General features: G+C 40.4%; 2 protein-coding genes across 2 annotated transcripts in view; both read right to left on the bottom strand.

Annotated features, from left to right (window-relative positions):
• MPP4 (membrane palmitoylated protein 4) overlaps positions 1-12906 on the bottom strand; it is a 37116-nt gene extending 24210 nt beyond the window's left edge. Inside the window, 12 exon segments of the mRNA XM_043505600.1 lie at positions 61-78; positions 1115-1179; positions 2277-2473; positions 2977-3048; positions 5391-5476; positions 7003-7084; positions 7652-7783; positions 8399-8479; positions 9092-9169; positions 11320-11417; positions 12811-12855; positions 12858-12906. Of these exon segments, the coding sequence (XP_043361535.1) occupies positions 61-78; positions 1115-1179; positions 2277-2473; positions 2977-3048; positions 5391-5476; positions 7003-7084; positions 7652-7783; positions 8399-8479; positions 9092-9169; positions 11320-11417; positions 12811-12855; positions 12858-12891 (988 nt within the window). The 5' untranslated portion in view covers positions 12892-12906.
• The window catches only part of ALS2 (alsin Rho guanine nucleotide exchange factor ALS2), a 103583-nt gene continuing 91522 nt past the window's right edge, over positions 12811-24871 (bottom strand). The window contains exon 35 of the mRNA XM_043505598.1: positions 12811-12926. Within this exon, the coding sequence (XP_043361533.1) occupies positions 12888-12926 (39 nt within the window). The 3' untranslated portion in view covers positions 12811-12887. The remainder of the gene's footprint in view (positions 12927-24871) is intronic.

The raw sequence follows: 24871 nt of genomic DNA on the forward strand, positions 1-24871 counted from the left end.
TGGACTTGCAAGCGGATATGAGGTACTGTAATGTGCTGTCATCCAGGCATCATTTCTTACCTTCTTCCACAGTACTCACTGTCCACAGCAAATCCATTGAAGCGGTTAAAAATAAATACACAGCTAAAGCTATAGCCAGTGCTACAGTTAACAAGTAAAATCAACTGCATCAGAAAGACTCTTGAAAGTTGAAAATACAGAGCATTGACTTAACTGTGAAATTCACCTCATGGGTCATTAAAAGTATCAGCAAGTAATAATGCAGACCACAGAAAAACAGAGAAGTTGTGGGAGAGGGAAAGGGGAAGTAGGAGAAAATAAATTTCCTGGCTAGGAAATTATTGCATTTATAGCCAATAGAAGGATAGTTTAGGTGGGAGGTAAATTTCTGGCTTCTTACTTTACAAATAAACCACAAAATCAATTGGTTATATCTGTTTTTCCATGTCATCTTAGACACTAGGCCCAGAAATCAACTAAAATTCGCAATGAACAAGCATTCATATGAGGAAAGACAGCTTTAATAAGAGAATTACAGTTTAAAACTATCAAATTTATTCTAAAAGGAAAGAATGAAAAATGAAATGGTATGATTTCAGTAACTGAAATGCTATACATGACACATTGCAGAATATGTTCTGCTACAGAACTGCTAGCTATTCCTTAGTCTCCCTTCCATGGAAATCTACAATAAACTTGTCTAATAAATGCTTCAGGAGGGAACAAACAGTAGAGATTCCTTGCTGCGAATAGCCTATATATAAGGCTCAGTCCTGGACGGTGTTGAGTACTCTCAGCTGCCATTGACTTAAATGGGAATTCAAGGTGCTCAGCACTTTACAGAATCAGATCCTAAATATACTGTATTCTGAGAACAATAATGATCCTTAGAATCCAAAACAGGTTAAGTGCCAAATTCAGATACACCTGCTACTCCCACAGATTTCAGTGGGGATTCTGAATGCATTTCTGAGATCACTATATGGCCCAATGAATGATTCTTGGTATATAAACTCATTTGATCCTGTTTAATTTCTGTATTACTGGATAAAAGAAACAAAAAAAGTCTTCTCCCTCTCCACTTTCACTGGGAGCCGGAGAATTTTGCACTCACATAGTGTTGATTTGAGACAGACATGGGGCTGGAAGGGCTGAGACCACCAGAATTCTCGCTGCTTCCTGAACAGAAAGGAATCCAACACAATAAGAAATCAATTCAGCATTGCATTACTTCCTACTTAGATGCTCCATTCTATCACCTGCACACAAAATTACAACAGCGCTCAGATCTACCTGAAGGATAAACACCATTTGTAATTTCCAAGAGTGGAAGCATAGCTAGTGTTCTAGCCCACCTACAACTATTGGAGGGAAGCCAGTGTCCTACCACACCTATCAGAATGCCAATATTCAACATCACTGGCCTGAAAGTATTGCCTTAAATTAATGCTCGTAATGGAGGAGAGCAATATTAACTGTATTGTGGTACACATGGTTGGAAGTGTGCTGTATTTGGATCCCTCTGACACAGTCTTAATTACAACTGCTTCTGGGCCTCTGTGTGTTACAATTCTAAGCTTATCAGGAGTCAGTTGTCTGGCACAATTAGGGCACCCTATGCTTTTTTTGTTTGTACCCTGGATAGTACAACATGGTTATAGAACCATGCTAGAGAAGCTGTATAACTAGGCAACTTTGTGTAAAAAGGTCCTTTCTAAATATAAACTGACTATATGCAGAAAACAGGGAGGCGGTTTTGTGTTTCTCATTTAAAAAAAACCTGTTAGCTCTGCTTTTAGTATGAAAAACACAAAGCTATAGATGCCTCAGACACACCTTTAAAATACTGTAGTGATTTTTAGAAATAATTATGCCTCTGTGGCATAAATTCTGATTTTTTTCTTTACATTTTTTGTACCATGAAGGACAGTCCTGAGAAACCAAAGTCCTTAATCTTTGTCTGAAGCTATTTATCTTAGTTTGTGTATATAGGACCAATATTGTTAGGGGCTTTACACACTAATATAAAGACAATGCCTCTGCCCTGAATTACTTACAATCAGACTTAAGGTGAAAAAAATCCTGTTTTCACACAAACATCCATAGTACTATTAAAACAGGAGAAGACACATGCAGAAAGCTCATACCGTCTGTCAGGCATCAGTGTGTCTTTATTGATTGAATCAATCTGTACTATAATTGCTAAATTCAGATCATGAAATCCAAGGTAACTGGCTCATTCTCTGGTTTGAGTTCAGAAACCCTAATTTTCTTACCTCTTCAGAAGATGGTTTGATGGTATCAGCCCAGCACAGGCACTCAGGTCTGAGACTTGCCTGGCCTGCCACCAGAGGACATCATTCTGGTCAACAATCTGAAGGATTTCACCCTTTTTAAAGGGCAAGCCTGCATCAGCACAAGGTATGGCAGGGTCCTGCAGGGGCCAGTAATCTGCCATTGCTCGCACATAGAGCTGATACAGAACATACAGACATAAGTGAAGGCGAACTTCTTCAGAACAGATATAGTAACAGTGTGTATGAATATTTACAAACTCAGGGCCTAATCTGACTTCATCTGAAGTCAACAAAAGTTTTGTCATTGACTTCAATGGGAAGAGCACCAGGTCCAAAATCCAATTATTTTCCTGATCAAGAAAAATGTAGTCATCTAGTATACTGTGAACAATTTGACCTTCTCCCTCTGGATCACTCCAGAGATGCCTTCACTATCTTTAACTTTATCACAGCTTGCTATATTTAATTACATTACCTACAGCAAACTATTAATTTCAGTGGAGACATATATGTCTAGGCGAGACATGTTATTAGAGATTTCTGTGAACTGGGCTGGCAATAAATGCTTCTAAACAACCTTACCCTCATGTATCACACTGTGCAGAGTAGCCATTAGACATTATTGGATTAACTGCAGTAACAATAATAATCTGGAAGAAAAAATAAATGAATCTCTTACTGTTGTTTGGTTGCTGACTGGCCGATCAGAAACTGGAATCAGTTTGAACATAATTGTTCCCTGGGACAGAGCCTAAAAGATTTCAGAAATAAAAAAAGGTCAAAATATATCTGCTACTGGTAACACACTGAAAGCATTTTAAATTTCATTACTGCAAGATGAATGATGGCTCCAAAAGCCTGTTATAAATATCCTTTCTGTAAGAATGGAAATTGCTTAACTCCAGCAGAATGCCATATACAGAATCATTGTTAAAACAAAGATCTTTAAAAGAAAGATAGATTTAATTCCTGTGTGGGAAACTCTGGAACCTTGCTAAGACTTCTAATTCCCTTAAATATATGTCTTGCTATTTTCAGTATCAATTCACAATTAATTTTAGTTCTGAAATCTAATTTAAATTAACCATATAGGGCTGGGCTGGGCAAGCATACAAGCAGGAAAAAGAATTGTTTTCAAGATTTGTAGATTTTGTGTTATGGTGGAGTTTGTATTTCTAATGGTGTGTTATGCATCTTAAGATAGGTGCAAACAGAGAAATCACGAGAGATAAACAAATAAAAGAATAGACATTAACCAGAGTGGAACCTCACTGATTGGCACAAACAAATAGAGAGCCAATGAAGAATACTAAATATTGTGACCTGGTGAGCAAGCTAACCAACAACAGGGATAGTGCATCACAGAGTGATCTTTGTTTGCTAATTTTGACAAAGATTATTTTAGTTTAAATTTTTTATGACAGTACTTGGTAACATAGGAGTTAATGCATTTTGTAAAATGAATGAAGGCTTAGGAATGTGACCTTATGACAGCATTTTGCAACTAATCCTTTGCAGAGAAATGGAATGAGACTGCTGGGGTAAGGGTTGGCAGAATTATTGATTTTAGATAGAGAGAATTAGTGAGGTTCTACTGGATTTTGTCCCAAAGGACCCATAGTACAAAAGGCAAAGGGTGGAATGCATCTCTACACAGAGATCCAGGCTTATGCACCACTTCAGCCCTATTTGGAGGGCTTAAATAGCACATAGGCCATGTGCTGGCTCACTGCACAGGATAAATGTGATGTTATTGACATACCCTGCAACCACTTTAATATTTGCAGCAACTATTGTACAGCAGTTGTCGTGTAAGGTGTCTATAAAAGGTTAAAGTTTGCTGGTTATGATTATGCTATCTGTGTGCGTGTGCGTATGCGAGAGAGAGAGAGAGAGATTTTTGTAGTTGAAGTTATAAATGTTGGCTATGTACTTGTATATCAATGTGTTTTGATTCTGAAGTAGCCTTAGTAAAGCATTTGGTCAGCTTCTTGAGAAAGCAGTGTGCAAATTTAGTGCCCAAGCAAGAAACACTTAACTGACAATGGATCTTGGAAAACTCCAATCCACATAGGAAGTCTTCCTGGGAACCTGCAAGGTAGCATGTGGGCCATGGCTACCACCTGTAAAGAACTGAGTCATGTATGGTCATGTGATGTGCCCGTGTGACTCCTGACTCCATTTTGCTGTAATTTTCCAAAGTAAGAACAAAGGGGTGTTCTTACACCTGGAAGAGACTATAAAAGGCAGCTGCCTCATCTCCATCTTGTCTTCAATCCTGCTTCATAACTCTGGAGGAACTTGGCTACAAACTGAAGCTTTGAACATAGGACTGAATGACCCATCCCAGCTGTGGATGTAATCCAGAGAACTGATTTGAACTTGCAGTTTATTCTATCGCAGCTACAAGCCTGAACAAAGAATTTTGCCATTACTGTATGTAATTGATTCCATTTAACCAATTCTAGCTCTCATCTATATCTTTTTCCTTTTATGAATAAACCTTTAGATTTTAGATTCTAAAGGATTGGCAACAGCGTGATTTGTGGGTAAGATCTGATTTATATATTGACCTGGGTCTGGGGCTTAGTCCTTTTTGTTTTACTGGGGTATTGGTTTTCATAACCATTTGTCCCCATAACGAGTGGCACTGGTGGTGATACTGGGAAATTGGAGCGTCTAAGGGATTTGCTTGTGTGACTTGTGGTTAGCCAGTGGGGTAAAACCAAAGTGTCTTCTCTGTTTGGCTGGTTTGGTTTGCCTTGCCTTGGTGTGCCTTGAGCTGTAACTGTAAAACTGTAAACTGTAACTGTAAATTTAAGCAATTTGTCCTGAATTGTTGGCACTCTCAGTTGGGTCCCATCAGAACCAGCATTGTTACAATGAACTTCACCCACAATGAAGAAACAGACAAAGTAGTACATTACATGTAAAATTATTGCTTGTGTGTAGGTCTTCCTCCCTCTAGAAGTTTACATAGAGAATTTAGGCTGCTCTTTTTAAAGTACGCTTATGAGTACATATAATTACTCTTGAGCTACAAATAAATAAAAAAAGAAAAAGAAAAAGAAAAAAGTAAAGTGCATTTCATACCAGAATGTGGATAACTTGCTCTGGCTCTAGTCCCTCCACTGGAACTCCATTCACCTCTACCAGCTTGTCTCCAGCATACAACAACCCTAAAATAAAAGGGTACAGGAAAGAAGACACTTATTATAGAGAAGATGTGATTCTGAAAAAGTTCAGAGATGCAACAGAAGACTGGAGAACAGCCCTGAAATAAGAAATGCTCCTATCCTAGATTCGGACCCGAGTCGGGAATTTCAGATCTGAAGTAGTATTGTGTTGTGGATAAAGCAAACAACTCTGTTATAGCCTTCACTGTGCAATCTCAAGCAATTGACCTGACTTCTCTGAGCCTCAGTTTCTCTATCTGTAGAATAGGTGTATTCATTCTTCCCCTTTTTTGTAAAGCACTTTGAGATCTAGTGATTATGAAAAAGGACTCAAGGAATGTTAACTATTCTTATCCAAACTAGAGTTCCCCCAAAACTGACGTGTTCTGATTCAGAGTTCTGGTAGTTGCATCTTTCCCTTTAACTGAGTTGAACAGGTTATCTCATCCTAACAGGATTTCATTCAGCCACTGTATACAACTTGCAACTGTATATCCTTGCAACAAACCCCGTTGCCAACTCTGTCCACATATCTATTCAAGGGACACCATCATAGGACCTAATCACATCAGCCACACCATCAGGGGCTTGTTCACCTGCACATCGACTAATGTGATATATGCCATCATGTTCCAGCAATGCCCCTCTACCATGTACATTGGCCAAACTGGACAGTCTACGCAAAAGAATAAATGGACACAAATCAGGCATCAAGAATTATAACATTCAAAAACCAGCTGGAGAACACGTTAACCTCCCTGGACACTCAATTACAGACCTAAAAGTGACAATTCTTCAACAACAAAAAAAACTTCAGAAACAGACTCCAGTGAGAAACTGCAAAACTGGAATTAATTTGGAAACGGGACACCACCAAATTAGGCTTGAATAAAGACTGGGAGTGGATGGGTCATTGCACAAACTAAAAACTATTTCTGCATCCTAATTTTTTCCCCTACTGTTACTCACACCTTCTTGTCAAATGTTTGAAATGGGCCATCCTGATTATCACTACAAAAGTGTTTTTTCTCCTGCTGATAATAACTGACCTTAATTGATTTGTGTCGTTAGAGTTGGTATGGCAACCCCCATCTTTTCATGTTCTCTGTGTATATATCTATATCTATATCTTCCTACTGTATTTTCCACTCCATGCATCTGATGAAGTGGGTTTTAGCCCACGAAAGCTTATGCCCAAATAAATTTGTTAGTCTTTAAGGTGCCACAAGTACTCCTCATGTTTTTTGCTGATACAGACTAACACAGCTACCACTTTGAATACTGTAAGATTGTGTTTGAAGTTGGCTGTCTCACCTTTTTTTAATGCAACACATTTACCCTGGAATGAGAGTGTCATGAAGAAATAAAAAAAAAAAGTCAGAAGTACTTCAATATGAGGCAATTATTACTATTTATATGGTACTGTACAAGGTGTGTGCCTAAAAGTTCTAACAGAAGAGAATTTACAGTTGCAGGAAAAAAAAAAAAAAGACTTTTTTCCCCTGCTGTGTGTTTCAAATGACACTTACCACTTCTGTCTGCTAGCCCACCATGGATCACCCTGGCAACCACAATGTCACCCGTTATCTCATGGCGTTTAATGGTGGCACCCTGGCAAAATAAAAATAAATAAATATCTTTCGATTCCTTTAAAACTGCAAGTCTGATCTCCTTAATGACTGGAGATTACTGAAGGAGATTCCTTTTCCCCTTAAAGCTGCACAGTATTGCAGGAGCCGTAAGTACAGTGCACAATACATTAAAATATGTGTAAACCTGTCTCTTAAGGGACATGAACGAAATGGTCATTATACAGACCAGTTTCCAACTCTCGCATTCTATAAAATCTTACATAGGGCCTACTGTAATACATCTTTGCCATCTCTAATGTTATGATTTTCCAGTGCTAATCCCTGTATTTATCACAAACATAGTACAACATAAAATCCTTAGTTCACATGGGCAAACAACTTCCAAGAAATTTTGTTTTTTTTTCCTCCTTCCCACTCCATTTGCCAAGGAGGCATTTTATTTGTTCAAGATGAGTCTGTCATTTAAAAGAGAATAGAAATAACAAAATTTCTATAGAATTGCTTATAAATAATCCATTTATACAAAACACTTTATTGAATCTATTGCACAAGTTCAAATAATCAAAACACGAGAAAGCTTCCTTACCAGGGGCTGCTTGTTTTTCACTAAGCAGACAATCCTCATGGCTTCTTCATTTTCAGGGATGTTATCTGGTAGAGGGGGAAGGATTGGTTCAAAATCTTTCTGGGCCACAGTATCATGAGCTGATAGTAAGGCCTATGACATGAAAAAAGAGGCAAGCAAAGGTCATCCCAAGAAATAGCTTTGACCGGGGTCCAGGAGTCAGAAGCGGGAGACTGTATTCTTACCTGAATACAGACCCACATGGTGGTGGGTGACATCATAGCTCTTTCCACTGAAAAATTCAATCACGGGACATTTTCCTGATTTGTTGGAATTTAATCTTAGGAGAACTGTGTCTCGTTTGGTGCTATAGCACAAGCACATAAGCTTTGTAATAGTTTTTAAGACAAAACAAGTTTGTTCATGTAAAATCCTGCCCCGTGTCTCTAAGAATTTTTTTTAAATAGATCTCTCAAAAGCATAGATATTAAAGACAACAGTTACCATCAGTCTGTTGTGAGTACTGTAGATGTTTAATTCTTTCATGAGGTAGGGGATGTGACACAGACTTCAGAAGTAGGGAAAAGAATCTAATACTTGCAAATTCACGGATACCATTGTCCACTAATTTCTTCTTGCCATAACTAATCCAAATTTCTATTGCCTTCTTTGCTGTCTTCTGCAGGCAGCTGCAAAACTCATTTCCCCCATACTGCAGTCGTTTCAGTGATAAATGTTTCCACTCCCTTTTCAATGACCAGCACTTGCCTTCAAGTTTGGATTTCGCAGAAGTCGTCTCAGCTCTCTGATCTCTGTAGATTGAGGGACTCCACGCAACAACTCCCCCACCTGGTGATGAGAGAGAGTGGGAACTGGATCCATCTGGAATTCCTTTTTTAAATACTGTAGTAAACTTTATTTGGTGAACTTTATTTGGTAATGTAAACAGACCTTTTCTTTAACTCCATGCTAAGAGACTAAGTGAATTCTCTTCTCCAATCCTACAACTAGATTTAATGACCAGTATAAGTTTCTAGCATGAACCATTAAGCTTCCAACTAATTCGGTCATGAACTGATTAAAATCATCCCATCAGAAACCTTATAAAATTCACAGATTTGAGCCAGGCTCCTTTATGGTCAGTTCTTATGACAAGGCAGACTGTGAATTGGGGAAGAGGGATGATCTAGCAGTTAATGCACAGGACTCGTAATCACTCTGTCACAGCCGATATGATTCTGGGAATTCCACACCTATGTGCCTTTGATCCCCTAGCTGTACAACGGAGATGATTAACTACTTGTCTCACAAGGGAGCGAGGCTAAATTCATTAATGCTTGTGATGTGCACTCAGATCCTTGGATGGACTGTGCCACAGATATGCAGAGTATATTATGTGCAATCAAATTAACAGATTAGGTTTCGGTAAAAAAAGGAATATAGTTTCTTATATAATCTCACCTCACGAAACAGTGCACGTGCTTGGGGTGTGACTGGGACTGGTTTTTTTCTGATAGATTGATGGAGGCATTCATAAACCTATACGGTGAAATAATAAAGAAAAAGGCACAATGCAATACTACTCAATGGTGCGATCCATTCATATGGAAACATACACATACAGCAATGCCACACCACTAAGGATTTTCTAGGACTAGCCAGAATAAAAATCATAAATAAGGCTATGATTTAGTCACGGAATCCATGACTTCCGGCAACCTCCATGACTTCAGCCTGCGGTGATCAGGAGCTGCAGGGTCCCTCACCACCAGCAAGGGCAGGGAGCTGCAGCGTACCCCTGGCACCTTTGGCAGCTCCCCGAGCCCACAGCTGCCGGTGGGAGAATCCCTGAACCGCCCATGCTGCAGATGGCTCCTAGCCCCTACACAGTTGAGTGGGGACTAGCAGATCCCCATTTTATCAGGTATATTTTTAGTAAAAGTCACGGACAAGTCACGGCGTCCGTGAATTTTTCTTTTTTGCCCATGACCAGTCCATGACTTTTACTAAAAATATCCGTGACAAAATCTTGGCCTTTATGATAAAGGCTATCAATCCTTCTGATTCAGGACCTAACTACAGATTGCCAGCTGAGGCCAATCTTAAATTTCTAACATTGCATAGTACTACCCAATTAGCCAGGTACACTGGGGTTTTCCACCTTAATCTGAAATATCTGTAATAGGTCGATGTCAAAGGAAGATAACAGGCTCACTGGACCAGTGCTCCAATCCAGTATGACAAATCCTCAAAGATTCCATTGTTTCCTTTCTTCCCCTAACTATAATCCTTACTCAAAAAGCAAAGCTTAAGTAAATCATCAAATTTAAAGACTGATTTCAAGGAAATTTTTATTCACCTAGACCAGTGGTCTCCAATCTTTTTACGCCCAAGATCACTTTTTGAATCTAAGGGCAACCCAGGATCTGCCCGGCCCTTCCCCAATGCCCTGCCCCACTCACTCCATTCCCGCCCCCCATCACTCATCTCCTCCACCCTCACTCATTTTTACCGGGCTGGGGTAGGGGTTCAGGAGGAGGTGTGGACGGGGGCTCTGGACTGAGCCTGGGGCGGGGGTTGGGGTGCAGAAGGGGGTGAGGGGTGCAAGCTCTAGGAGGGAATTTGAGTGCAGGAAGGGGCTTTGGCCTGGGGCAGAGTGTTGAGGGTACAGGAGGGAGTACAGGGTGCTAGCTCTGGGAGGGAGTTTGGGTGCAAGAGGGGGCTCTGAGCTGGAGCAGAGTGTTGGGGTGCAGGAGGGGGTACAGGGTTCTGAGCAGGAGGGGGCAGGGAGGGGGCTCAGGGCTGGGGTGCAGCCTTCTGCCGGGCAGCACTTACATTCAGCAGTGCAGCACTTATGGGAGTGGGTGCAGGAAGGCTAAGGCAGGCTTCCTGCTACCCTGGCTCCACACCGCTCCCAGAAGGGGCCATCATGCCCTGGGGGTGAGGGGGGGAAGACCCGTGGCTCCGTGCGCTGCCCCTCTCTGCAAGCACCGCCCCTGCAGCTCTCCCAGCCAATGGAAGGTGCGGGAGTGGTGCTTGCAGGCAGGAGCAGCGCACAGAGGAAGACTCCTGCTCCCCCCCCACCCGTGGGGCCACGCCGGCTGCTTCTGGGAGCAGCGTGGGGTCGGGGTAGGGAGTCTGCCTTAGTGGCAGCCACACTGTGCCGCCAGAGATCGCAATCGACTGGGAAATCCTCTAGGTTGGTGACCAGTGACCTAGAAGGTTTTTTTTTAATTTTGTTTTATTAACATTGGACCTATTTACAGACCTTAAATTACTTTCCTGCTAAAATGTTTAACTTAGTTTTTTGGACTATTTTGTCTAACAGGAAAAATTTCCTTCCCAGTTTAGTCTGATGCTAACATACAGCCTTTGATTATACATCACACCAATGCAATCAATAGTAAATAATATTTCATCCTCATATAGCACTTTTCATTCATTCATTCGTACAAACCAGGATATCACCCCCATTTTACAACTGGGGTACAGATCACCACCTGCAGCCAATCTTAAATCTCCCTGTGATTGCATGGAATTACCCAATTAGCCAGGTACACTGGGATTTTCCACCTTAATTAGAAGCATCTGAATTAACCTACAATCTCCGCATGGCACAGTGAGGCAGATGCCAGTTGGACATATTGTTCTCTAAGGAAGACTGGCCTTGCAGACAAAGAGGACTTTACCTTTAGGAGAGCTTGCAGCCAGGGAGATCTGAGCAGGTCGTATAACACTCCAACTCCATTGACATCTCTTTTACAGAAAAGACTCAATTCTTGTAACACTAGAGTCAGAACATGAGATAAACCTGAGCCCAAGAAACAAGAAAGTGCAGTGCATTTCAGCACAAACAGCTGAACAAAAAAGCCAAGTATTGGCCCAGACCTCTGAGAAGGTAATTCACTTGAATTTACATTCCCTTATAATGTGTCCCAGATACCCAACTGGTAATTCCTTAAGAAAAGGTTCCCTGTCCTCAGCTCTATGGTACATACCTTCTTATCAGCTGTATTTGTGCAGGGCAAGCAATTGTCCACTGATCAGAGAAACATATTCCCCATAGGCATCCCACACCTACTAAGTTTGAATCCAAGTTGACGTTTATTCCAATCATGTACCGTAGTAACTCTGCCTTGCCCATGTTTTAGAGATTTCTTTTAGATTGTAAACTCTTTGAGGCAGGGATTGTATCTCTCTCGACAGTGGAAAGTGCCAACCACATCTCAAGGGCTATCGAATATATAATAATATATAATATCAGACTGCGAACGTGTAAGCACCTGCTTTAATACATGGCCTGACTTTGGTTCACAGCTTAGCCTGGATTTGCCAGCTGTGGTTCAGGCTTCAAGTCTTGCACCAGGCCCCGTGATCCATACTCGCTCTCACACTCTCTCTACACTACACCCTTTTTGTGCTTTTTTCTGTGCTACCTTATGCTTGCAAATGTCTCCCGGATCTAGTGCACCAAACAAGTTCCTTCTCATTCAAATGTCTCATAAAACCTCAATTCTTCCACCAGACTGATCATTCCCTCACATAAAATTTATATTAAAAAAACAACCTAGCTACAATATAGTCTGCTTGGGCCACTGCAGATAGCTACGCCAGACAAAGACTACATCTCTTCTTTTGTTTCTTGCTCTCCTGTCCACAGCCTCTCTACATTTATTGACAGTTCATTTTGGTTTTGCTATCACTTTAGGCCCGTGCTTAGCTTTAAATTAACTGACTTCAATTAAATTATTCAGGTGATTGTTTGCCAAATCAGTGCCTTAGAGTGTCAGCTTTTTGAGGTAGGGACTTTGACCTACATTATTGGGAAACACTAGTGATTTTGGATGCTCAATTTGAGAAATTTTAAAAAGGTGCCTTATTTGGAGGGAAGGTATTCAGCACTTTCTGAAAAAAATCATACTCTTTTAAGGCATTTAAAGGCAGGCTTCCCAAATTCACTACTCACTTATAAAAATTTAAGCCTTTACCTCAATTGTGCCTGTAAAGCCTGATTCACACTTGTCTGGTACTATATAAAGAAACAAAAATCCTGTTCTTGCTTGGAATTTAGTCTTGTCATATATAATATCAGTAATATTTTAAAATATCTACTGACTTGATAAGAAAATCTGCATGGTCTTTCTTGTTTTGAAAAGGAACACAAGAGTTATGTGCTGTACCGGTTTCCTGGCCATGTACTGGAAGCATCTCCATCTTCTCTTCATTCTAGGAGATTCTCCTCGTTTCTCTGAATGGATCATTCACAGCAGCAATGTTTCACAAAACAGACTCCAAACTAGGAAACAAAGAATAAGCATGTTGGAATAACTTTCAATTTGTAAGAAAGAAAGTAGAACAAAAATACAATGGGGGATGAAAATAGTGTTTCAGATTCAAATGTCACAAAACAATATCATGATCAGTTTAAATTAGATATGGGCTGAGAAAATTAAACTTGGCAGGACTTGCATCTCAGTTTGAGTCCATGTCGAATGCTAAAGCTTAGGGTGGGATTCAAATTAAATGCTTCTAGCCTGGTTCATCTCTAATTTAAACAGAGCAGAAGAATATGGTGCACAAAGCCCTGGTGCTCAACAGGCAGCCTACAGGTCAAAAGTAGTCCATGGCTATATTTACCTTTAGTAAGTAGATGTATTCTCCATGGGACACTTGTGCTAAGGTGCATTTCTTTACCTTGATCAAAATAGTCTTTCTGGCTGCTTGTAGCACATCTTGGTGGAAGACCACATTTAATACCATCAGCAGTTAATGGGAAAGGCTTATCTGGTCAAACCATTAACTGTTCAAATTTTACCACCATATTAAACAAGGCATCACTCAGACAGTATGGCTCAAATCTGTTTACGCCTCACATACAGCCCTCCAGTTCATGGTAAGTTGCTAATGTGGCTCTTAGCTGGACAAAAATTTGGGCATCCATAGTCAAAAGTAATTGCAGATTTAGCGGTAGTCTTCTGTGAATTCGTAATTAGCAATACTTTGAAGAGTTTGCCCCATTTGCCATAAAGCTGTTATAGTTTATTGGGTACATCCATATTTTGGAAATTTTACAAAACTCAGTTTAGATACAACTGAACTATACTGGCTCCTTGCAGTGGGAGGGGAGGGTTTAAGTTGCATGTTTTCAAGGAGTGTCTATGAACTCAAAATCTGCATTACAGTAATACACTAAGCCACTGTATTTAAATTATGAAGTTTCCACTGCCCCCTCAAAAATAAGTCACCCATGTGAAAACATGCCATACACCACATTTTAAATGCACTACCACTGACAGCTGTAATTTGTTTCCCCCAAGATACCTGAAAATAAAAATTAATAGCCCATTTTTCAGTCTACAGGAACTGTCAAGTTAAGAGTTGAATATTTAAAAATAAACCAAATTTCTTTTCCTATTACTAATACGTTAAACTATTAATACTGAAAGAATTTTGAAAATCAGATTTGCTTTTCTACCACTAATGGGGCCAGAATCTGCAAAGACATCTTCGTATAAAGAGTTTAATTGCCTCCAATATGAGTAAAGTTGCTCTGATATATAAGACTTTGCCAGGTATTCCAAGGTATTGACTAATTGTATTTCTTTCATCTTGGACAATAAAAGTAGGCTTATCACTACCACATCTTAGTTCTCATGCACTAGTTCAATGCTACAGTGAACAATGGAAAGAGAGCATTTAAATCCAAAGTGATTTTCAATTTCATTAAAATTATAAACACTGCTATTAATATAGGCTTTCATCAAACTTACTGCATGAACAACCTTACAGTATCCCTTTAAAATTTTAGGTATAAAATTATGAAATGTAAAGCATATACCAAAAACAGCATTAAAAACCAATAAATTCCATTATTTGTTTTCACTCACAAAACCACTAATTTTTTCCTCAATTTCTCAAAAATTTCTTCCAACATCTCTATGATAACTTTAAACCCAATTTAAATTTTTATGGGCATCTTAATACAGCAGTCACCCCTAAAAACTTAGAAACTTTGCCTTAGAGAACTAAGATCCTGATCCTGAAAACACTTATAAACATGCTCAGTTGTACCCAGGTGACATCACAAGAATTGATGGCAAGAGTAAAGTTAAGCATGTGCAGCAGTGTTTGCAAGACTGGGGCCGAAACAGCCTTATCTCAAAAAGAAAAGGAGTACTTGTGGCACCTTAGAGACTAACAAATGTATTAGAGCATAAGCTTTCGTAAGCTACAGCTCACTTCATCGGATGCATTTGGTGGAAAATACAGAGGGGAGATTGATATTCGCACACAGAGAACATGAAACAATGGGTTTATCATACACACTGTAAGGAGCTTGAAGCACCCCCGCCATCTCAATTGGCACCCAGGGGAGTTGAACCGGGAGTACGCACACGGCAGGTAAGCACCTTAACCCCTGTACCATAGAGGGGCTTAAGGAGAGTGATCACTTAAGATAAGCCATCACCAGCAGCAGGCGGGGGAAAGGAGGAAAATCTTTCATGGTGACAAGCAAGGTAGGCTATTTCCAGCAGTTAACAAGAATATCTGAGGAACAGTTGGGGGTGGGGGGGGGGGAGAAATAACATGGGGAAATAGTTTTACTTTGTGTAATGACTCATCCATTCCCAGTCTCTATTCAAGCCTAAGTTAATTGTATCCAGTTTGCAAATTAATTCCAATTCAGCAGTCTCTCGTTGGAGTCTGGTTTTGAAGCTTTTTTGTTGAAGGATAGCCACTCTTAGGTCTGTAATCGAGTGGCTATCCTTCAACAAAAAAGCTTCAAAAACAGACTCCAACGAGAGACTGCTGAATTGGAATTAATTTGCAAACTGGATACAATTAACTTAGGCTTGAATAGAGACTGGGAATGGATGAGTCATTACACAAAGTAAAACTATTTCCCCATGTTATTTCTCCCCCCCACCCCCCACCCCCACTGTTCCTCAGATATTCTTGTTAACTGCTGGAAATAGCCTACCTTGCTTGTCACCATGAAGATTTTCTCCTTTCCCCCCCCTGCTGCTGGTGATGGCTTATCTTAAGTGATCACTCTCCTTACAGTGTGTATGATAAACCCATTGTTTCATGTTCTCTGTGTGCGTATATCAATCTCCCCTCTGTATTTTCCACCAAATGCATCCGATGAAGTAGCTGTAGCTCACGAAAGCTTATGCTCTATAAATTTATTAGTCTCTAAGGTGCCACAAGTACTCCTTTTCTTTTTGCGAATACAGACTAACACGGCTGCTACTCTGAAGCCTTATCTCAGTATTTGCAAAATAATCTAGACTTGCCTATACTTTCTGTATGGAAAAATGAAGACATTAAAATTAAAATTATTTAGTAATCAAAGGCAAAATTTGCCTCTCTTTTAGGGCAGCCCATGATATAAAACCTGAAAATGGGGTTTTATAATGGAAACACTAATACTTCCACAGCAGTATGAATCATGGCATTCAAAAATGCTTGCAACTTAAACAAGTTCTTTAAACTTTTTTTTAAGTACACAATATATGGGCAAATTAAATCTGTCAAATGATTACATTTTAAATTAATGATTAGACACAATGGACAACACACCCAGATTGAAATCAGAGGAAACTCTCCATTCCATTTCTTTTAGCAATTGTCACTATAGGGAGACTGAGTCAAGGATTTTTAGAACTGGTATTTTACTGTGGCGGAAGAGTAAATCATCATTCTAGAGAAAACTGAAGTTTTATGTTCAGTTTTTCATTTCCAGCAGCTCAGTGCCATCCATGAATCTGAAGGAACAGGAGGAACACACCATATTCAGTCACATGTAATCTATCAGATTTGAAACCTAGGTCTCCAAAAATAAAAGGTCTAGTGTGTCTCCTGGACCCTAATATGATCTGTGTCTTCAACAGCGTTCTGCGTAAGGTTTCAAGGTATAGCCAAGATTACAATTATAAAATTAACATTGAAGAAAACCCTTCCACTGAGAAATTCCTATGTTATAGCTCAATCCAAAGGTAATGCCTCTCACAAACATTAATGAATTGCATCACAAAACATTTGAGCAAGGGAACCAATAAAAATACTAATGTAAAAATAGTGAATACCATACCAACCTGTGTTAGATATACTGCAGTTTATCTTCTGGCTTACCAAAGCAAGAAGGCAGCCATTTTCCCACGACTGTGGATGGGAAATTTATAAGGTGCAGTAAGAGATTTATTACCACGATCTGCTTATAAAAGCAGAAGGAATTACTGTCACTTTTACTGCACTTCTTAGTACCTATTTTTAGAAAGCACTTCTTCTCTTGGGTCATGCCCTATCTTGAAAAGGCAGCTGGAATCAGGGAGAGAATTCAGAAGAGATACCTGATTATGGTTTAATCAACGTACTATTGAATATACCCTATTCACCACAAATTTGCCCCAGAAGGGAGCAAAGGAAAGTACCATTTTAAACCTTTGGGGATCTGGTAGGTTCTCATGTACAGCTTGTATAATTCTATTCCAAGAGATGGTAAAGAATAGTTTTTGAAAACATGCCTTATTGTTTTTTTTTTTAAATATAACCCAGGCTTCCCCAGCACAGTGTGATTTTCCTATCCATACAATACACTGAGCAGTTTCTACTTCATTTCCTCCAATGACTCAAACTATTATTCATACATTTTATACATATGGAGGTTTTCCCCCCTGTATCTTGTAGGTGCCGGTATTTAATGTTCCTCAATAACTTTGAATCTGTTCCTTTAAGAGTCTGTCTTCCTCTTTGTTAAGCAGAGCTGATCTGCTTAATGCTGGGATTTAACCAAGGAGGCTATGTAAGACAGATCATTAAATACCTGCTTCCTAAACTACTGAGCCATTAGAAAGAGCAATGCAGAAATCCATTATTGCAGGGTGGCTGAGTGAAGGAAAGAAAATGCTATATGAAGGAGTAAATGAATTCAGGATAGGAGGACCCCTAGCTTCCATTCTTTTCAGTCATACTGAAAACACATTACTAACTGCAGGATTTTGTGATATATTGCAGTTTAGGTGCAACTGTTCAGACTGGTTCCAAAATGCAAGTGCAAACTGCACCCACAGAAGGGGAGGCAATGTTTCTGTAAACGTACCCCTATATTCTGTGTGGAGAAGTCCAATTCATTTCTTATTGGGGAAAACTAGTCCTAAACCATTTGTAGCTTGATAACTATTCAGACATTGAAGAAGTGGAGATATGTCTCAACAGCTCTGAACTGGGAATGTGGAGCCAGACTTGAGTGCAATTTATTTTTAAGATTATACTGATAAGACATCCATACCCCATCTGAGAAGAGATTTTCTTGGTTTAAAAAAATCCCTTTATCATACACAGGCTTTCTGGGAACTGTGGTTTACATTCAGAAGTTGAAGCCACACTGGAAAATTTCATTTTGAAAATTTCATTTCATCTAAGGGTTAAAACTTAACTCTAAGTTTAAAAGTTATGTAGGATGACCATTCTCATCTCCATGTATTTGTTACCACATATATAATTTTGTAGTAGTTAGTGAATACTAGACAAATAATAATGACTTATTTTTATAGAGCCAGTCTTCCATCCTCAGGGATCTCAAAGCACTTTTCAAACTATACAATTCATAAACAATAAAGACCAGACTGTTAAGGCTAGGATTCATTCCTGATTGTACTTTTCCATATTTTGTCCAATCCACATTTAAAGTCTCAAACAATGGGGCTTCTCACTACATGTCCCATGGAGTAGACAGGGGCTTCTGAGAACACACATGTGATAAGGTAAAATATAAACCCTAAGGGAAGCAGAACAAAAATGTTACAATGCATAATATCACCTTCCTTATAAGTTTTCTCAGAAGCCTTGGTCAGGAAGAGAGTTTTGGGAGAGTCTTGGAAGTAGTTCAGATTTTCTGCCTTCTTGTATTAGGTCCAATAAGAGTACAGGATTCCTCTTTATTGAAGTCTAAACTAAAACAAAAACCAAAACAAAAAACCAAAACCAAAAATTTTTCAACTGTGATAATCACATTGAAATTCCCACCAGAATTCTGATCCCTCTGCCTCCATTTTCTTGACTATTGTAATCACCAGCATGCAAGTTTGGCTGATGTATTGCCCATTGCATAAGGGAGCAGAGTGAAGTGATAATATCCTCTTATGATACAAGCAAGTTGAAAAATACTGCATCTCAATGAAAGGCCCAATTAAGTATTCCTTACAACCTATAAGGAATTCTCTTGTGCAAGAAATATTGATATCAATATTTGGCCCATGAAGGGAAACTCAAGTTTGAAGTATTTCTCAGCTAAGATGAAGTGTACACAATAGATATGGCACCCAAAACAAGAAAACCCACATTTGTAGCTATCAGAGGCATATTTTACAGTTTTCCCACTGGGCAGTTACATTTCACTACAGTAAATAATTGTCAAATAATTAAGTCATGCTGCATATAAAGCTCAGGCGCAATTCTGGAGGGATAATTACTTTTGAGAGCAGTGTCTCTTTACAATTTCTGGCAGATCCCTTACTCCTTTGTCCATTAAACTAATGCATAGCTCCTGTTTACAGACCATCTGTTTTAATTGAGTATGGATGTGGGATTGGTCTGAAAGTAAGTGCTGTACATGTTATCTAATTTTGAACTTGCCTTTCGCCTTATGGTCACTGACCTCAGTTTCCATGAAACTTGGGTTGGGAAAGCTGTTGCCTGCTGGTAGCCAGCAGCTGAGTGGGAACTCTTGTGTAGCTGTCAGATACCAGATATGAGTGTCAATAGACTGGGCCCTTTTACCTTTTAACTGTAGGCTTCCTACTTTACTTTGAAAGAGAAGACATCTAAATATCAAAAGTTTCCATCAGCCAATCAGATTCCTCTTTCTCACAAGGTTCACTTCATAGGTTAAAAGGTGGTGATTTGCAAAGGGTGTGGCTACAGCGAACACTCACATTACCTCAGGGTTGTTCCAGAGTATGAGGCACTAAGCCAAAGCAGAGGCTCTTTCAACTTGTGAGACCCATGAAGCCTGATTTTAGTAGATGCTAGTGGTGAAAGATAATCAGGAACCACTAAAGGACAGACACATCCCTTGCTCCAAGGCAGGCGGTTAAAAAAGCAGCAGCAAGCAAGACTCATCCAACCACATGGCCTACCCAGGTAGCTACTAGGGAAAGGAGGATAATTATGATGACATCTTCTACAGGGATTAGCACGGGGTGGGCAAACTTTTTAGCCCAAGGGCCATATCTATTTGGGAAATTATATGCAGGGCCATGAATGTAGGGCTGGGGCAGGGAGTTGGGGTGCGGGAGAGAGTATGGGACGGGGTGCACTGTGCAGGGGGTGTGTGGCAGGGGGCTCAGAGTATGGGAGGGGCTCAGGGCAAGGGGTTGGGGTGCAGCAGGGGGCTCAAGTGCAGGAGGGGGTTGGGGTGCAGGAGGGGCATGGCAGGGGGCTCAGGGCATGGGGTTAGGGTGCAGGAGGGGTTTGGGGTGCGGGCTCCAGCCTGGCACCGCTTACATTGAGCAGCTCTCGGGTGGCACTGGCACACGGTGGGGCTAAGGCAGGCTTCCTGCCTGCCCTGGCCCCATGCCGCTCCCGGAAATGGCGAGCATGTCCAGCAGTGGCTCATGGGAGTGGGGTTGGGCAGGCGGCTCCGCTGCGTGCTGTCCTGACCTTCAGGTACCACACCCAAACTCCAATTGGCTGCGGTTCCCTGATCCTAGCCAATGGGAGATGCAGGGGGTGGTGCCTAGAGGCCAGGGCAGTGATTCTGGGAATGGTGCAAGGCCAGGGCAGGCAGGGAGCCTGCCTTAGGCCCACTGCGCTACGGAGCTGGCAATCCCGCGGGCAGAATTAAAAGTCCTGATGGGCCAGATCTGGTCTACAGGCCACAGTTTGCCCTCCCCTGGATTAGCAGCTGGGACTCTGCCAATCTGCCCTAGCACTGGCATGATCATGTATTCCACAGGTGTCACAGCCCAGAGTCTCCTCAACCCAGGATCATAATAAATTAGATGGCAAAGAACTACTAGAATATTTGGCCTATCTCCCTACCAATGTAGCACTGTTCCCAAAAGCCTAAAAGTGTATATACATTACACACATTTTAAGAAGTATCCATCACCATAGTATCTGGGTACACCACATAATTTGGATGAAAAAGCACATTTCTTTAACAGCAGGATGCAGAACTCCTGCATCTATTGAGCCAATTACCTAGAACAAATACTGGCAAGAAACTAATTCCAAGGGAAATTCTAATGCCTACCATTAGTCACATGGGTGCAAATTTACAGAGCTTTCTGAACACGGCCAGATTTGAACTCCGATGAATTTCTACTGAGAACAAATGCCAGAGATGAAGTCCTGACATTCAGAAAATCCTGCCTACATCTTCTGCAAGCTGCCTTGCAATATCAGTGATGCTACTGAGCACTGATGTGGCAGAATATAGAGGAAGAAGATGAGCAAATCTATAAGATTACCAGGACCTAGATAATTTAGCTCTTTGTAGATTGCAAATTAGTACTAGGGCAGGGTGAAAAAATGCAAAAACCTTAACTGAAAAAATTAATGAATTGTTTGATGAATATTCAACCAGCTGTAATTATTCACTTCCAGGTGAAATGTAAGGTGTTAGGCAGGCAGTGTATATGCCTGAGAACAGATACAACATGCTTCCACTGACCTGCCCTTCTCAAAAGTTTCTAATGCTTTGTTAAACAACAAACTAAAACTGGACAAGTCACGTGATTGCTATGTCTCAGTTTCCCCATCGATGCAATGAGGATAGCATACGTCCCTGACTTTGTAAACTGCTTTGAGATCTACTGGTCAAAGATAATATTAAGTTTTTTTATATATATAAAATTTTGGATTTTCTCTACCCTGTTTTTGACATCAAAAGAGTAAATATTGAGATCTGTTCTTGAAGTTATTCCATGGTGCCATAGTATTGATGTCCTCATGCTAAAGTTGCTAATGAAATAAAATATTTGCACATTGTTTGCACTGATCTACATTCAGTTGACTTCTACTTTCCTCCTGAGCAATTTCCTACTAGCTCCACTACATGTATGTAATATTGTTTATATGGGGAAAGTTCCACTGTCAAAGAGTCTGCTGATTAGGTAGAGTATTACATAAGGCAATTACGATTTACAGTGCATGTGGAGTTCTGTGAAGCAGTCATCATACTTTCTTTCAGCTGATAATTTGGCCTTGTGTACACAGATCAGCCACAGTTAATTCATGGTTCTTGCCTAAACACATGCTGGCTGACGTATAATAAAGTATGAAAATTAACTCATTGACACACATGGCAAAATCATTCATCATAAGAATGAGATATTAAAAAAGTTGTTTTAAAAAACAAATTCAAAGCAAGGGATATTTGACCAGTCTATTACATTACATACAATAGCAATAAAAGCAGTTAAAAAATTAATCTGGATCTTTACTAGCAGAATAATTACTCATTCTACTGGGTAGAACCTGTCAGTACCATAATGCCTTCTGAAGATTTGGAAAAAATGCATTTGTTGAAGTCAACAAAATTCTGTTAACAAAAATCACAAGTTCCTATTTTTATTAAGGAATAACTTTTCCCCTATACAAGTTTCCAACATCAAATTTTTAGCTAGCAGGCAAAGAACTAAACAGATGTCACAGTTTTATTAGGGTCCCATTGGTATTTTAAAAGACATTTAAATTGCTTTACCTAGAGTTATGTCACAGCAACGACATCAAAAACAAATTTCACAGTTGCAGGTGAGAAACGCATCTATGCTGTACAATTTGTCTCTTTCAGCAGAGTGTAAAATTTCTTACCTGTAAACGCTGCAGTATACACCATGTTCCAATCATGTAGAATTGCCACAAGGAAGAATATTTGTGGGCTATTAGTAGCCTAAATCACCTCACCGCTTTAGCTAATCTATGGACATCCTCTCCTTTCTAATGCGCAGAAATCTAACCTTAGAACCAGGGACAGGAGAAATCTTCTTAACTCTTTTCTTGCATAAAAAGCCTACTTTAATCATCTTTAACATATGTAGTTAACTTGTTCCCACCAACTTTCCCCAATGACCAACACACTTGGTTCTTAAGGTCTCTCTGCAGTACCACGCCTGTAAATGCAGATGAAGAGAATATGTAATATTTAGCTTTGATCTCCTATTACACTCAAGCCGAAATCCTGTAACAAGGAAGAAATACCCAGATTTTAATTTATGAACAAAATGTGGTAAGACAAGTAATAAAGGAGAGAAACCCTGCAGGTTAACTCATTTCTGGTTAGCTACAGGAAAAACATCAAAGCTGCCCCTTATGCTCAGACCACAGAGGTTGAAAAGAGGAATCTTGTCTGATACACATTTACTCCCAAGAATCTTGTCAGCTAATAATTGAGCCATCAGCGAAGGATCAGAAATAATCCACTCGGACATTCATTGTTTCCACCTATCAGAGGACAAAACACATTCGCATCATCGAGTTGCATAGGGGATTATAAACCTAAAGCAGTTTTCAATTCTCAGACTTCACATCAGACAATGGGCACTGTTAGAAGCTGCCACATCTTTGCAGGTGCAAAGTCCTTTCATGAGCAAGAAATGGGGAAGGGCTGAGGGGGAACCATTTACTGTTCTTAAAGTAGTTGCATTTTAAGGTTACATTTTGTTTTCCTATTTCCTCCTCACACTTTAAAACTGAATTGGGGCTTTTAACGCGCTATGAACCAAAGATCAAGTTAATAGTTTCTACTGAAACTGACATGAATTTTGATCTTCAACAAGAGACACAGGAAAATATTGTTTGTAACGTGATCAGCTGTTGTAGAAGAAAAACTGAACCCTGAATTTAAATCTTGGCAGGTACGCAGAAGGAGAAAATGATTTCAATTTTTAAATTGTATTTGCTCAAGTCAAATCTGCATGGTATTAGCATGATACACTGTTCCTTTTCAACAGCAGTTCTCCCATCGCATGTTTCAACTTGATATTTTCTGTGCACAGAAGTTCTAAAAATTACCTCGAAAATCTACAGCTAGAACAATAATTTACATTGCTGCCTAACCCTTCTTCTTCAATCAGTCATAAATCTACACCGTATTTGAAAATACTTACTTCTCTTAGGACCACTGCAATCTTATTGTTCAATTGTCATCTACCCTGACTCCCCCCAAATATTCAGTATTACATATGGCTAACAAAAACACATTTAAAGTGATCAATTTGTTCTCAAAGCATTAAGGGGCCCGATTTTTTCCCTGTTGAATTCAGTGGCAAAGTTTCAATAGGACAATATCAGACCCATCAACCATATAAAATAGCTTTGGACTGAAAGGACAACTTATCCTCAGATACATCCAAAAACTGCAGCCCAGGAAGAATCTTTCTACAATTATACGAACTATGATTTCAAGCTGAAACCTTTTGAATCACTCAGATATTAACGTGATGGTCACATAAATGACGTGATAATTAGAAGGAGCTGTAAAATGCACACCCATTTCTCTATGAAGTAGTTTACCATTTCTATATTGGCTAAAAAGTCTTGGATGACTTGTATCCAACCACCTTCATCTTTTCTCATGTGTACATATACTAAATATATAGTCAAGCAAATGTGTGAAGGGAAGGTGGACAAAGGGAAGGAGACAGCCCCAGGGGCGGCAATAACATCTCGGGAGGCGGATGGGATAGGGACAGGGTAGGGGCAGGGTTAGAAGTGAGATTCTGGGCTGGGAGAGGGCTCTCAGTGATGCCGGCACAGGCTCTATGGTGGATTTTGCAGCCACGGCACAGGAGGTGGACTCTCTTCTCTAGGGCCCTCTCCCGGGAAGGAGGTCGAATGCTCCTCACCACAAGGAGTGCCCCTGGTGGCTCAGGTCCTGGCCATGTGGCACTGGCCGTCGCCTCAACAGTCTCGGTGGCCCTCAGCTGGGTGCCATCTGCAGCCGGATTGATGGAGGAGTCCGGGGGCTCCTCGGAGGTGGGAGCGGAAGCAACGGTTAGGGGGGAGGGAACATGGGGAAAGGGGGGATGGAGTGAAGTCACCCAGATGAGGCCCGCTGGCATAGGGTCGTCCTCCCCCTGGGTGACCAGGGTCAGGACCCAGGGCCTCGATCTCCTCATATATGGATGGGAAATAATTTTCCGCCACCCCGGGATTCTCCCTCCCGGCACCTGATGCGACGGTTGCCTCGGGGCACACTGAGGTTTCAGATGGTGTTTTGGGGGCCTCGGAACG

Source organism: Dermochelys coriacea, chromosome 11, assembly GCF_009764565.3.
Source record: "Dermochelys coriacea isolate rDerCor1 chromosome 11, rDerCor1.pri.v4, whole genome shotgun sequence".
Classification (NCBI taxonomy): Eukaryota; Metazoa; Chordata; order Testudines; family Dermochelyidae; genus Dermochelys; species Dermochelys coriacea.